We start from the raw sequence: 16,932 nt of genomic DNA, 5'->3' as shown, positions 1-16,932 counted from the left end.
TAGCTAATTTACTGACAAAATACTTCAGAAACTGGTGACTGGGGCTGCTGCTCTCACTGACATCATGATATTATTATTAACCTATTATTGTACAGTCTTTACTTTACAATACTTTTCAAATTAAAGCACCTCGAGGCAACTGTTGAAATTGAATAGGATTTAATTGAATTGAAAGAAAGAACGATTGGATTTTAACCACACATTTATTTCTTAATAAATAAATACGAGGACATCACAAGTTTTTTTTTAACAAAATAAAAAAGCAGTCAAAAAACACATGGTTGAAATAATATTGACCATCGACAAAAGAACAGACCACATTATTAAAACACAACTGAGAGAAAAAATCTGTCAAATTATCCACCAATGAATAAAACAGAAATTCAGCTTTAATATTTAACCAGTAAAATGACCATTTGAAAATGGTCCAAGCTTTAAAAGGGCTGTTATAAAACATTGGCATTTAATAAGAAGATGAGATCAAATTACAATTTCATAAAATTATCCATTCCCAACTCTCCCATTCCTCTTAAAAAACACTAGTTACTGGTTTCCTGAAAACGTGTTCTTCCCTTCCCATCAGGTATTTCTGAATTAGCTGCATTCTGAAAGCTGCAGTTCTGCTCTCTAGGTGAACTAGTCCTTGTCCACCTTTTTCTTTGTGCAAAAAAAGCACAGCCTGGGATATCCAATGTCAGTTATCCCAAAAAAACTTGATCGTCAAAGACTGAATTTATTTAATAATAAGGAAGGGGGCTCTAAACAAGTTAATCTATGCCACAATAAAAAACAAACTTAGTTTATAATATATTTATAATAGGCACCCTGCCTTTATATGACATCTGCGGTAACAACCATCTCCACTTTCCTAACTTCCCCTCAATTCTTGTTTAGTGTGTCTTCATGTCCCAGTTACACACCCAGATACTTCAAACATCCTCTTTTCCATTTCAAACCACCTGGAAGTTGTGGGACCCCAGCAATATGACATCACAATGAGCTTGAGACCTCCAAAATATCTTTGACTAGTGACACATTATCAACAATAGACCTGCCTGGCACGCCGTAGGTTTTTGGTCTTCTTTGGTCTGTTTGCCAGCACTTTTGACAGTGCACATTATAATCAGTGCACAATAAAGAGACAGGCCACCAGTCCTTAATATAGTGGAGATCACCTTTCTTTGGTAAGAATGTTAGAACAGCTCTCGTGTAGCTCTGAGGCAAAAAAAACTTCAGCGAAGCCCTTCTCAACAACCTCCATGATATCATCACAAAGGTCAGACCAAAAAGCTTTATTGTGCCTTACTGGCATACTTTGTAAAGCAGTATAAACTTCTTTTAATGTTAGAGGCTCCCCCAGCTCCTTGATGAACTCCTCAGACACTCTGGATTGACTAGTGCAGAAGTTATTAGAAGTCTTTTAAAAGCTATAAAGATCTGAGTAAAGATCCACTGTGCTTCACTTGATCAGAATCAGAATCAGAAAGGGTTTTATTGCCAAATGTTGAGCAGGTTTACAACATTAGGAAATTGCTGCGGTGCTTCAGTGTAAACATACTGTCATAAATTACGCTTAAATAGACATGAAAAAATAAAAAATAAAAATAAAAATAAGAATAAGAATTAAAAGTGCTAAGTAGATAGATATATACATGAGTGCAGGTGGTGATCAGTGCCAAACATGGAATGATGCAGTGAACACAGTGTAGGGTCATGTGTTAGTGGTGGGAACAGTCATACGGTTATTGTTCATGTGTCCAACAGCAGAGGGGAAGAAACTGTTCTTATGGCGAGAGGTTCTGGTGCGAATGGACCGGAGCCTCCTGCCTGAGGGGAGCAGGTCAAACAGACTGTGTCCAGGGTGAGAAGGGTCAGCTGAGATCTGAGCTGCACGCCGCAGTGTCCTGGAGGTGTACAGGTCCTGCAGAGATGGGAGTCTGCAGCCAATCACCTTCTCAGCAGAGCGCACAACACGCTGCAGTCTCTGTTTGTCCCTGATAGTGGCTCCAGCGTACCACACAGTGATGGAGGAGGTGAGGATGGACTCGATGATTGCAGTGTAGAATTGCATCATCGTCCGTGTTGGCAGGTTGAATTTCTTCAGCTGCCTCAGGAAGTACATCCTCTGCTGGGCTTTCTTAATGACGGAGGTGATGGTGGGCTCCCACTTCAGGTCCTGGGTGATGGTGGTACCCAGGAAGCGGAATGAGTCCACAGAGGTGATGGGGGTGACAGTCAGGATGATGGGGGGGAGTGGGGCTGTGTGCTTCCTGAAGTCCACAATAATCTCCACTGTCTTCTGGGCATTCAGCACCAGGTTGTTGTGGCTGCACCAGGACACCAGACGTTCAACCTCCCTCCTGTAGGCAGACTCATCCCCGTCCGAGATGAGTCCAATAACGGTGGTGTCATCTGCAAACTTGATTAGCTTGACAGACTGGTGGGTGGAGGTGCAGCAGTTGGTGTACAGGGAGAAGAGCAGAGGAGAAAGAACACAGCCCTGAGGGGAGCCGGTGCTGATGGTCCGGGAGTCCGAGACATTCTTTCCCAGCCTCACATGCTGCTTCCTGTCCGTCAGGAAGTCAGTGATCCACCGGCAGATGGGATCAGGCACATTCATCTGGGAAAGCTTGCCTTGGAGATGGTCTGGAAGGATGGTGTTGAAGGCAGAGCTGAAGTCCACAAACAGGATCCTGGCGTAGGTTCCTGGGGAGTCCAGATGCTGCAGGATGAAGTGTAGGGCCATGTTGATGGCGTCATCTACAGACCTGTTGGGTCTGTATGCAAACTGCAGGGGGTCCAGGAGGGGGGCCGTGAGGGTCTTGAGATAGGAGAGAACCAGGCGCTCAAATGACTTCATGACCACAGATGTCAGAGCCACGGGTCTGTAGTCATTTAGTCCAGTGATCCTAGGTTTCTTGGGGACAGGGATTATGGTAGAGGACTTGAAGCAGGCAGGCGCATGACATGCCTGCAGTGAGGAGTTGAAAATGCCAGAAAACACTGGGGCCAGCTCATTTGCACAGTGTCTGAGGGTGGCAGGAGACACACCGTCTGGGCCGGGAGCTTTTCGAGCATTCAGACTCTTAAACTGCTTCCTCACACCTGCTTCATGAATATGAAGAGTTGTGGTGGGAGGAGGTGGTGTGAAATCCTCTTTTGTGTGGGGTGAGGAGGGGGGTGTTGTAGGTGAAGTGTTTGAAGGTGGTGATGGCTCTATGGAGGGGGGAGAGGTGGGGGAATGAGTGTCCAAAGTGTCTCTATTGTTGGGGCCGTTGGAGGTGTGAAGGCTGCCTGATGGCTCGTCAAAACGGCAGTAAAAGTCGTTAAGGGTGTTGGCCAAGAGCAAGTCATCAGTGGAGTGGGGGGTTTTAGGCTTGTAGTTGGTGATATTCCTAAAACCTTTCTACACAGAGGCCGAGTCATTCTCTGAGATCTGCTGCTGCATCTTCTCAGAGTGCTGATGTTTAGCAATGTCCACTTCTTTAGTGAACCTGTACTTGGCCTCTCTGTAGCAGTCCCTGTCTCCGCTTCTGAACGCCTTTCTCTTTTCCAGCCACAGCTTTTTGAGTTTAGGAGTAAACCAGGGTTTGTCATTGTTATAACTCACCCTGGTGCGTGATGGCACAATGCTGTCCTCACAGAAGTGGATATAGGAGGTGACAGTGTCCGTAAACTCATCCAAGCTGTTAGAAGCAGCCTTCATTGTGTCCCAGTCTGTAGACTCCAAACACGTGCGAAGCTCCTCCACAGCCTCGTTGCTCCACAGTTTTTTGGTCCTCACGACAGGTTTGGAGAGCTTCAGCCTCTGTCTGTACGCGGGGATTAGGTGGATCATGACGTGGTCAGAAAGTCCGAGTGAAGCGCGGGGCACCGCACGATAGGCCCCGCTGATCGTGCTGTAACAGTGGTCTAATGTCCTCTCCTCTCTGGTCGGGCATTTAATATACTGCTTGTATTTGGGAAGCTCATGGCTCAGATTGGCTTTGTTAAAGTCCCCAAGAGCAATGATGAGAGAGTCCGGGAATGTCCGCTCCATGTGCAGTATCTGCTCCGCGAGTGCGCACTGAGCTGCCTGCGCATCCGCATCTGGCGGGATGTAAACAGCGGCCAGGATGAATGAAGCAAACTCCCACGGAGAATAAAACGGTTTGCAGTGAATAAAAAGGTATTCCAGAGAGGAAGAGCAGTGCTCAGCAATCACTGTTACATCTGTGCACCAGCCACTACAGGGAGTGCAGAATTATTAGGCAAGTTGTATTTTTGAGAAATAATTTTATTATTGAACAACAACCATGTTCTCAATGAACCCAAAAAACTCATTAATATCAAAGCTGAATGTTTTTGGAAGTAGTTTGTAGTTTGTTTTTAGTTTTAGCTATTTTAGGGGGATATCTGTGTGTGCAGGTGACTATTACTGTGCATAATTATTAGGCAACTTAACAAAAAACAAATATATACCCATTTCAATTATTTATTTTTACCAGTGAAACCAATATAACATCTCCACATTCACAAATATACATTTCTGACATTCAAAAACAAAACAAAAACAAATCAGCGACCAATATAGCCACCTTTCTTTGCAAGGACACTCAAAAGCCTGCCATCCATGGATTCTGTCAGTGTTTTGATCTGTTCACCATCAACATTGCGTGCAGCAGCAACCACAGCCTCCCAGACACTGTTCAGAGGGGTGTACTGTTTTCCCTCCTTGTAAATCTCACATTTGATGATGGACCACAGGTTCTCAATGGGGTTCAGATCAGGTGAACAAGGAGGCCATGTCATTAGTTTTTCTTCTTTTATACCCTTTCTTGCCAGCCACGCTGTGGAGTACTTGGACGCGTGTGATGGAGCATTGTCCTGCATGGAAATCATGTTTTTCTTGAAGGATGCAGACTTCTTCCTGTACCACTGCTTGAAGAAGGTGTCTTCCAGAAACTGGCAGTAGGACTGGGAGTTGAGCTTGACTCCATCCTCAACCCGAAAAGGCCCCACAAGCTCATCTTTGATGATCCCAGCCCAAACCAGTACTCCACCTCCACCTTGCTGGCGTCTGAGTCGGACTGGAGCTCTCTGCCCTTTACCAATCCAGCCACGGGCCCATCCATCTGGCCCATCAAGACTCACTCTCATTTCATCAGTCCATAAAACCTTAGAAAAATCAGTCTTGAGATATTTCTTGGCCCAGTCTTGACGTTTCAGCTTGTGTGTCTTGTTCAGTGGTGGTCGTCTTTCAGCCTTTCTTACCTTGGCCATGTCTCTGAGTATTGCACACCTTGTGCTTTTGGGCACTCCAGTGATGTTGCAGCTCTGAAATATGGCCAAACTGGTGGCAAGTGGCATCTTGGCAGCTGCACGCTTGACTTTTCTCAGTTCATGGGCAGTTATTTTGCGCCTTGGTTTTTCCACACACTTCTTGCGACCCTGTTGACCATTTTGAATGAAACGCTTGATTGTTCGATGATCACGCTTCAGAAGCTTTGCAATTTTGAGACTGCTGCATCCCTCTGCAAGATATCTCACTATTTTTGACTTTTCTGAGCCTGTCAAGTCCTTCTTTTGACCCATTTTGCCAAAGGAAAGGAAGTTGCCTAATAATTATGCACATCTGATATAGGGTGTTGATGTCATTAGACCACACCCCTTCTCATTACAGAGATGCACATCACCTAATATGCTTAATTGGTAGTAGGCTTTCGAGCCTATACAGCTTGGAGTACGACAACATGCATGAAGAGGATGATGTGGACAAAATACTCATTTGCCTAATAATTCTGCACTCCCTGTATTAATGTAGAAGCAGACACCTCCACCTTTGGTCTTACCAGAGAGAGAGGCCTGCCGGCCCTCTCGCAGCAGATGAAAGCCCTCCAGCTTGAGTGCGCAGTCCGGGATGTCCTCACAGAGCCACGACTCCGTAAAACATAAGACACAGGAGGAGTCTCTGTTCATGCTTCTCATCAGGGCCAGCTCGTCTATCTTATTCCTGAGTGAGCGTACATTGGAAAGGAAGATCCCAGGAAGAGCAGTTCGCAGTCCGCGTCTCCTCAGACGCACGAGTGCGCCGGCTCGCTTACCTCTCTTTCGGCGTCTCGCTTTCCTGATCAGAGTCTGCAGTAAATCTGCCGCAGATGCGACAAATATTGGGAGTAAATCCACAGGTGTTGTAGTCCTGTAGTTAAGAAGCTCTTCTCTGGTGTAAGAATATCCAGAGGAGTGCCCAGACACAGAAGTTATGCACAAAAACAAAACAGAAGTAACGCACTGAAGCACCAGGGCATCCATACGCGGCGCCATCTTGGATTTTAAGAGATGTCACTATCTGCTGTTATAAGATCTCCAGCAGATGATTTCAAACCATGCATGAACTTGATCTGTCCTTTTGGGGGGGTTTCCAATGAAAAGAAAAACTTGTATGTCCATCAGGGAGAGACTTGAGGTTCTCAAACCAACCTTGAGCTTCTGTGAAATCTGCAGACACCTGTAGCTCCACTATGTCAATCTCCAGTTCTCTCATATATTTGGCCGAAGAGACATTGACAGTATACTGTTGACAAAATTCTTTGATTTCAGTTTTTCTCCAATCCCATCACTGCATTAAAGACATAAAATCATATTTTCTACATGTATACACTCTCCAGAAAAAATAAGAGCTGTCTAATCTAGCTGCAGACAAAAATGTTCTCTACTCCTGGCCCATGTATATTGTCTTTCTTGATTGTACATATCCTTCCCTACATCAACTAAAGACTGTGCTTCTGTCAAACACTTTAGAAATGTTTATGTGCACAAATGAGGTTCTAAATGATTCCTGTCCAACTGATTATTTTCTATACAGCTAAACTCTCCAGCCAAAAAAAGAAACTCATCTGGCTGGCAGTTGCATAAGATATCTTCAAGCAAAAATTCTCTCTGGCCCTGTATTCAGAGCATACATATTCAAAAAATACAATTTTAAAACACCCATACTTTGCCTTCACCACTATTAATCTGCCCTTTATCACCTGATGAAATTAATTGGAATCTGGTAGAATTTTTTTAAGGAGTGCCATTCCATCACTAGCTCTGTTTAAATGAAAATATTTAACATTTTGCACACCATTTACAGATTTAATGGTTGAACTGGCCAGACTATCTGCAGTCCAGCCTTCCTCTTCATCTTCATCCTCTTAGTCTATATCACTATTATGTTCTGCCAGATTGTTTCCTGAGCTTTCCATCTCTATTTTATCTGTGACTTCATTTTCAATTTGAGAGCTAACTATACTCTCTATTAATTTCTTTTTGACAGAAACTTTAAAGGAATCTTTTATCAGCGTTTGACTGGCTTCTGTATCCACGGTTCCATTTGTAGTCATTTTCCTTTCTTGAGGCTTCTGTTAACTCAGCTTTTACTACACTTGTGTTATTCTCCTGATTGTCCTGTGTATCCATCACTGTTTGACTTTGAGTTTTTTCCAGGACACACTCAAACTAAATGTCCAACTTTACCACAACTAAAACACACGAAAGCTCCCGAAGTTGCATGGATATTATTATCAAATCCACAAAGATCCACTCGCACCCTAAACACTAGATTAAGGTCTTCATCCATTTTATTAATACTCATAAGAACCTGTTGCCTGTGTGAAACAACATGCTTTCACAGCGCTGATTTGAAACTTGATGACAGCTTTCTGATCTGAGACAATTCTGATCTGAGATAATTTTTCCATGCAGAGACAATTCTTTCACCAGAGATTTATTGCTGATAAACAGAGGAATGTTGCAATATGGACTTAGCTGGCATGCTTAAAGGAGAAACTGACAAAAAAAATATAATTCACCAAATTACACTTTTAAATTACATTTTGCCTTCTCCATACTGTCAACAAAGATCACCACTGCGCTATTTGTCTGAGCAGCAGATTTAATGCTGCTTTGACCCAAAATTTCACCCAACACCAGACTACACTCCTCGATCTTAAAACCATGTTGTCTCATAAGTTTAGTGAAGTCCATTTCGGCAACTTGTACGCCAACTGGCCGAAACGCTGGTATTGCGCACTCAAAAAAAATCAGCAACACTCACTTAAACTCTAAGCAAACAATCAATTCTAAATATAATACCCAGTAAAACACACACACACACAAACACACACAACAGGTAGAAAAGTAAAGTTAGAAGCAAGTCCTCTCTCAGTGAGACTCACCACATGCTCCACTACCACACTCCCAGCATGCAATTCAGAGTGTAAGGAAGAAAGAATAAGGATTTTTTTTTTTAAATTTGTGTTCAGAGCAGTCACAGCATGGGAATCCACTGTGAAAAGCATAATACTTTGTACTCTGGCGTTACCTATTGTTTTACTTCCACTTCTCAGAGTTGTTCAAAATGGTTAGGCTAGATTTCATGCATGCACCTATTTTGTGTGAGGTTTGAAAATTTACATTGATATCTCAATTCTTAAGGCTGCTATCCAACTTGCCCACCTGAAAGGCCTTATTTGGAAGAAGTAACCATGAAATGTGTTGATACATGTGGAACACCGCCCACAACAACCACAACAGGAACACCTCCCACAACAACAACTACATTTTCACCTCCCACAACGACAAGTACAATTTCACCGCCTACAACAACAACGACAGGATCGCCTCCCACAACAACCACCACAGGAACACCTCCCACAACAACAACCACTGGAAAACCGCCCACAACAACAACTACATTTTCACCTCCCACAACAACAACCACAGGATCGCCTCCCACAACAACAACCACAGGGACACCTCCCACAACAACCACCACAAGAACACCTCCCACAACAACAACCACTGGAACACCACCCACAACAACAACCACAGGAACACCTCCCACAACAACCACAACAGGTCCACCTCCCACTACAACAACTACATTTTCACCTCCCACAACAACAACTACAGGATCGCCTGCCACAACAACAACTACAGGAACACCTCCCACAACAACCACAACAGCAACACCTCCCACAACAACAACTACATTTTCACCTCCCACAACAACAACTACAATTTCACCGCCCACAACAACAACGACAGGAACACCTCCCACAACAACAACCACTGGAACACCTCCCACAACAACAACCACTGGAACACCTTCCACAACAACAACTACATTTTCACCTCCCACAACAACAACGACAGGAACACCTCCCACAACAACCACAACTGGAACACCGCCCACAACAACCACAACAGGAAAACCTCCCACAACAACAACTACATTTTCACCTCCCACAACAACAACTACAATTTCACCGCCCACAACAACAACGACAGGATCGCCTCCCACAACAACCACCACATTTTCACCTCCCACAACAACAACCACATTTTCACCTCCCACAACAACAACCACAGGAACACCTCCCACAACAACAACCACAGAAACAACCACTACAACACCTTGCTACGAGTGTACATGGTCATCCTGGAGTAATAAGAATTATCCCAGTAGTACTCCAGATGGTGGAGATTATGAATCCATCGCTAACATTACTGATCTGGACCTGAGTGTGTGCACAAAACCGCTGAAGATACAATGTAGAGCTAAAGATTTCCCATATATGTCGCTGGAAGACTTGGGTCAAACTTTAGTATGTGACCAACAAGATGGACTTATCTGTCATAACAAAGACCAAGGTTTTTCTCCAAAATGTAATGACTATGAAATACGAGCTTTATGTTGCCGTTATACTTGTGAGACTAGCACAACAACCACAGTATCCACAACAACAACTACAGGCTCGCCTCCCACAAAAACAACCACTGGAACACCACCCACAACAACAACTACATTTTCACCTCCGACAACAACAACTACATTTTCACCTCCCACAACAACCACAACAGGTTCACCTCCCACAACAACAACCACAGGAACACCTCCCACAACAACCACAACAGCAACACCTCCCACAACGACAACTACAATTTCACCGCCCACAACAACAACCACTGGAACACCACCCACAACAACAACAACAACCACCGGAACACCTCCCACAACAACCACCACATTTTCACCTCCCACAACAACAACCACTGGAACACCACCCACAACAACAACCACAACAGGTCCACCTCCCACTACAACAACTACAGGAACACCTCCCACAACAACCACAACAGCAACACCTCCCACAACAACAACTACATTTTCACCTCCCACAACAACAACTACAATTTCACCGCCCACAACAACAACCACTGGAACACCACCCACAACAACAACAACCACCGGAACACCTCCCACAACAACCACCACATTTTCACCTCCCACAACAACAACCACTGGAACACCACCCACAACAACAACCACAACAGGTCCACCTCCCACTACAACAACCACAGGAACACCTCCCACAACAACCACAACAGCAACACCTCCCACAACGACAACTACAATTTCACCGCCCACAACAACAACCACTGGAACACCACCCACAACAACAACAACAACCACCGGAACACCTCCCACAACAACCACCACATTTTCACCTCCCACAACAACAACCACTGGAACACCACCCACAACAACAACCACAACAGGTCCACCTCCCACTACAACAACTACAGGAACACCTCCCACAACAACCACAACAGCAACACCTCCCACAACAACAACTACATTTTCACCTCCCACAACAACAACTACAATTTCACCGCCCACAACAACAACCACTGGAACACCACCCACAACAACAACAACCACCGGAACACCTCCCACAACAACCACCACATTTTCACCTCCCACAACAACAACCACTGGAACACCACCCACAACAACAACCACAACAGGTCCACCTCCCACTACAACAACTACAGGAACACCTCCCACAACAACAACTACATTTTCACCGCCCACAACAACAACGACAGGATCACCTCCCACAACAACAACCACTGGAACACCTCCCACAACAACAACCACTGGAACACCTTCCACAACAACAACTACATTTTCACCTCCCACAACAACAACGACAGGAACACCTCCCACAACAACCACAACTGGAACACCGCCCACAACAACAACCACTGAGACACCTCCCACAACAACCACAACAGCAACACCTCCCACAACAACAACTACATTTTCACCTCCCACAACAACAACTACAATTTCACCGCCCACAACAACAACCACAGGAACACCTCCCACAACAACAACCACTGGAACACCTCCCACCACAACAACCACTGGAACACCTCCCACAACAACAACTACATTTTCACCTCCCACAACAACAACGACAGGAACACCTCCCACAACAACCACAACTGGAACACCGCCCACAACAACAACTACATTTTCACCTCCGACAAAAACAACTACATTTTCACCTCCCACAACAACCACAACAGGAACACCTCCCACAACAACAACCACAGGAACACCTCCCACAACAACCACAACAGCAACACCTCCCACAACAACAACTACATTTTCACCTCCCACAACAACAACTACAATTTCACCGCCCACAACAACAACGACAGGATCGCCTCCCACAACAACCACCACATTTTCACCTCCCACAACAACAACCACAGGGGCACCTCCCACAACAACAACCACAGGATCGCCTCCCACAACAACAACCACCGGAACACCTCCCACAACAACCACCACAAGAACACCTCCCACAACAACAACCACTGGAACACCGCCCACAACAACAACTACATTTTCACCTCCGACAACAACAACTACATTTTCACCTCCCACAACAACCACAACAGGAACACCTCCCACAACAACAACCACAGGAACACCTCCCACAACAACAACAACCACTGGAACACCTCCCACAACAACCACAACAGCAACACCTCCCACAACAACAACTACAATTTCACCTCCCACAACAACAACTACAATTTCACCGCCCACAACAACAACGACAGGAACACCTCCCACAACAACCACAACAGGAACACCTCCCATAACAACAACCACAGGAACACCTCCCACAACAACAACCACAGAAACAACCACTACAACACCTTGCTACGAGTGTACATGGTCATCCTGGAGTAATAAGAATTATCCCAGTAGTACTCCAGATGGTGGAGATTATGAATCCATCGCTAACATTACTGATCTGGACCTGAGTGTGTGCACAAAACCGCTGAAGATACAATGTAGAGCTAAAGATTTCCCATATATGTCGCTGGAAGACTTGGGTCAAATTTTAGTATGTGACCAACAAGATGGACTTATCTGTCATAACAAAGACCAAGGTTTTACTCCAAAATGCAATGACTATGAAATACGAGCTTTATGTTGCCGTTATACTTGTGAGACTAGCACAACAACCACTGTATCCACAACAACAACTACAGGCTCGCCTCCCACAACAACAACCACTGGAACACCTCCCACAACAACAACTACATTTTCACCTCCGACAACAACAACTACATTTTCACCGCCCACAACAACCACAACAGGAACACCTCCCACAACAACAACCACTGGAACACCTCCCACAACAACCACAACAGCAACACCTCCCACAACAACAACTACATTTTCACCTCCCACAACAACAACTACAATTTCACCGCCCACAACAACAACCACAGGAACACCTCCCACAACAACAACCACTGGAACACCTCCCACCACAACAACCACTGGAACACCTCCCACAACAACCACAAAAGGAACACCTCCCACAACAACAACCACAGGAACACCTCCCACAACAACAACCACTGGAACACCTCCCACAACAACAACCACAGGAACACCTCCCACAACAACCACAACAGCAACACCTCCCACAACAACAACTACAATTTCACCGCCCACAACAACAACCACTGGAACACCACCCACAACAACAACCACCGGAACACCTCCCACAACAACCACCACATTTTCACCTCCCACAACAACAACCACTGGAACACCACCCACAACAACAACCACAACAGGTCCACCTCCCACTACAACAACTACATTTTCACCTCCCACAACAACAACTACAATTTCACCGCCCACAACAACAACGACAGGAACACCTCCCACAACAACAACCACTGGAACACCTCCCACAACAACCACAACAGCAACACCTCCCACAACAACAACTACATTTTCACCTCCCACAACAACAACTACAATTTCACCGCCCACAAAAACAACGACGGGAACACCTCCCACAACAACAACCACAGGAACACCTCCCACAACAACAACCACTGGAACACCTCCCACCACAACAACCACTGGAACACCTCCCACAAAAACAACTACATTTTCACCTCCCACAACAACAACGACAGGAACACCTCCCACAACAACCACAACTGGAACACCGCCCACAACAACAACTACATTTTCACCTCCCACAACAACAACTACATTTTCACCTCCCACAACAACCACAACAGGTTCACCTCCCACAACAACCACAACAGGTTCACCTCCCACAACAACAACCACAGGAACACCTCCCACAACAACCACAACAGCAACACCTCCCACAACAACAACTACAATTTCACCGCCCACAACAACAACCACTGGAACACCACCCACAACAACAACCACCGGAACACCTCCCACAACAACCACCACATTTTCACCTCCCACAACAACAACCACTGGAACACCACCCACAACAACAACCACAACAGGTCCACCTCCCACTACAACAACTACATTTTCACCTCCCACAACAACAACTACAATTTCACCGCCCACAACAACAACGACAGGAACACCTCCCACAACAACAACCACTGGAACACCTCCCACAACAACCACAACAGCAACACCTCCCACAACAACAACTACATTTTCACCTCCCACAACAACAACTACAATTTCACCGCCCACAACAACAACGACAGGAACACCACCCACAACAACAACCACAGGAACACCTCCCACAACAACAACCACTGGAACACCTCCCACCACAACAACCACTGGAACACCTCCCACAACAACAACTACATTTTCACCTCCCACAACAACAACGACAGGAACACCTCCCACAACAACCACAACTGGAACACCGCCCACAACAACAACTACATTTTCACCTCCGACAACAACAACTACATTTTCACCTCCCACAACAACCACAACAGGTTCACCTCCCACAACAACCACAACAGGTTCACCTCCCACAACAACCACAACAGCAACACCTCCCACAACAACAACTACAATTTCACCGCCCACAACAACAACGACAGGAACACCTCCCACAACAACAACCACAGGAACACCTCCCACAACAACAACCACTGGAACACCTCCCACAACAACAACTACATTTTCACCTCCCACAACAACAACGACAGGAACACCTCCCACAAAAACCACAACTGGAACACCGCCCACAACAACAACTACATTTTCACCTCCCACAACAACAACTACATTTTCACTTCCCACAACAACCACAACAGGTTCACCTCCCACAACAACAACCACAGGAACACCTCCCACAAAGACCACAACAGCAACACCTCCCACAACAACAACTACATTTTCACCTCCCACAACAACAACTACAATTTCACCGCCCACAACAACGACCACTGGAACACCACCCACAACAACAACCACAGGAACACCTCCCACAACAACCACCACATTTTCACCTCCCACAACAACAACCACTGGAACACCACCCACAACAACAACCACAACAGGTTCACCTCCCACAACAACAACCACAGGAACACCTCCCACAACAACAACCACTGGAACACCTCCCACCACAACAACCACTGGAACACCTCCCACAACAACCACAAAAGGAACACCTCCCACAACAACAACCACAGGAACACCTCCCACAACAACACCCACTGGAACACCTCCCACAACAACAACCACAGGAACACCTCCCACAACAACCACAACAGCAACACCTCCCACAACAACAACTACAATTTCACCGCCCACAACAACAACGACAGGAACACCTCCCACAACAACAACCACAGGAACACCTCCCACAACAACAACCACTGGAACACCTCCCACAACAACAACTACATTTTCACCTCCCACAACAACAACGACAGGAACACCTCCCACAACAACCACAACTGGAACACCGCCCACAACAACAACTACATTTTCACCTCCGACAACAACAACTACATTTTCACCTCCCACAACAACCACAACAGGTTCACCTCCCACAACAACAACCACAGGAACACCTCCCACAACAACCACAACAGCAACACCTCCCACAACAACAACTACATTTTCACCTCCCACAACAACAACTACAATTTCACCGCCCACAACAACGACCACTGGAACACCACCCACAACAACAACCACAGGAACACCTCCCACAACAACCACCACATTTTCACCTCCCACAACAACAACCACTGGAACACCACCCACAACAACAACCACAACAGGTTCACCTCCCACAACAACAACCACAGGAACACCTCCCACATCAACAACCACTGGAACACCTCCCACCACAACAACCACTGGAACACCTCCCACAACAACCACAAAAGGAACACCTCCCACAACAACAACCACAGGAACACCTCCCACAACAACACCCACTGGAACACCTCCCACAACAACAACCACAGGAACACCTCCCACAACAACCACAACAGCAACACCTCCCACAACAACAACTACAATTTCACCGCCCACAACAACAACCACTGGAACACCACCCACAACAACAACCACCGGAACACCTCCCACAACAACCACCACATTTTCACCTCCCACAACAACAACCACTGGAACACCACCCACAACAACAACCACAACAGGTCCACCTCCCACTACAACAACTACATTTTCACCTCCCACAACAACAACTACATTTTCACCTCCCACAACAACAACTACAATTTCACCGCCCACAACAACAACCACAGGAACACCTCCCACAACAACAACCACAGGAACACCTCCCACAACAACAACCACTGGAACACCTCCCACCACAACAACCACTGGAACACCTCCCACAACAACAACTACATTTTCACCTCCCACAACAACAACGACAGGAACACCTCCCACAACAACCACAACTGGAACACCGCCCACAACAACAACTACATTTTCACCTCCGACAACAACAACTACATTTTCACCTCCCACAACAACCACAACAGGTTCACCTCCCACAACAACCACAACAGCAACACCTCCCACAACAACAACTACAATTTCACCTCCCACAACAACAACCACTGGAACACCACCCACAACAACAACCACCGGAACACCTCCCACAACAACCACCACAATTTCACCGCCCACAACAACAACCACTGGAACACCTCCCACAACAACAACCACCGGAACACCTCCCACAACAACCACCACATTTTCACCTCCCACAACAACAACCACTGGAACACCACCCACAACAACAACCACAACAGGTCCACCTCCCACTACAACAACTACATTTTCACCTCCCACAACAACAACTACAATTTCACCGCCCACAACAACAACGACAGGAACACCTCCCACAACAACAACCACTGGAACACCTCCCACAACAACCACAACAGCAACACCTCCCACAACAACAACTACATTTTCACCTCCCACAACAACAACTACAATTTCACCGCCCACAACAACAACGACAGGAACACCTCCCACAACAACAACCACAGGAACACCTCCCACAACAACAACCACTGGAACACCTCCCACAACAACAACTACATTTTCACCTCCCACAACAACAACGACAGGAACACCTCCCACAACAACCACAACTGGAACACCGCCCACAACAACAACTACATTTTCACCTCCCACAACAACCACAACAGGTTCACCTCCCACAACAACAACCACAGGAACACCTCCCACAACAACAACTACATTTTCACCTCCCACAACAACAACTA

At 46.0% G+C, this 16,932-nt stretch overlaps 1 protein-coding gene across 1 annotated transcript in view; it reads left to right on the top strand.

Annotated features, from left to right (window-relative positions):
• The window catches only part of LOC146382740 (uncharacterized), a 38,546-nt gene that overhangs the window by 13,409 nt on the left and 8,205 nt on the right, over nt 1–16,932 (top strand). The window contains exons 27-29 of the mRNA XM_084936757.1: nt 8,458–10,217; nt 14,523–15,857; nt 15,966–16,854. Coding sequence (XP_084792883.1) covers nt 8,458–10,217; nt 14,523–15,857; nt 15,966–16,854 — 3,984 coding nt within the window. The remainder of the gene's footprint in view (nt 1–8,457; nt 10,218–14,522; nt 15,858–15,965; nt 16,855–16,932) is intronic.

Source organism: Perissodus microlepis, chromosome 7 (genome assembly GCF_051167445.1).
Source record: "Perissodus microlepis isolate ML-2025 ecotype Zambia chromosome 7, ASM5116744v1, whole genome shotgun sequence".
NCBI classification, from domain to species: Eukaryota; Metazoa; Chordata; class Actinopteri; order Cichliformes; family Cichlidae; genus Perissodus; species Perissodus microlepis.
Note: the sequence above shows the minus strand (reverse complement) of the source record. Positions and strands in the feature narration are given on the sequence as shown.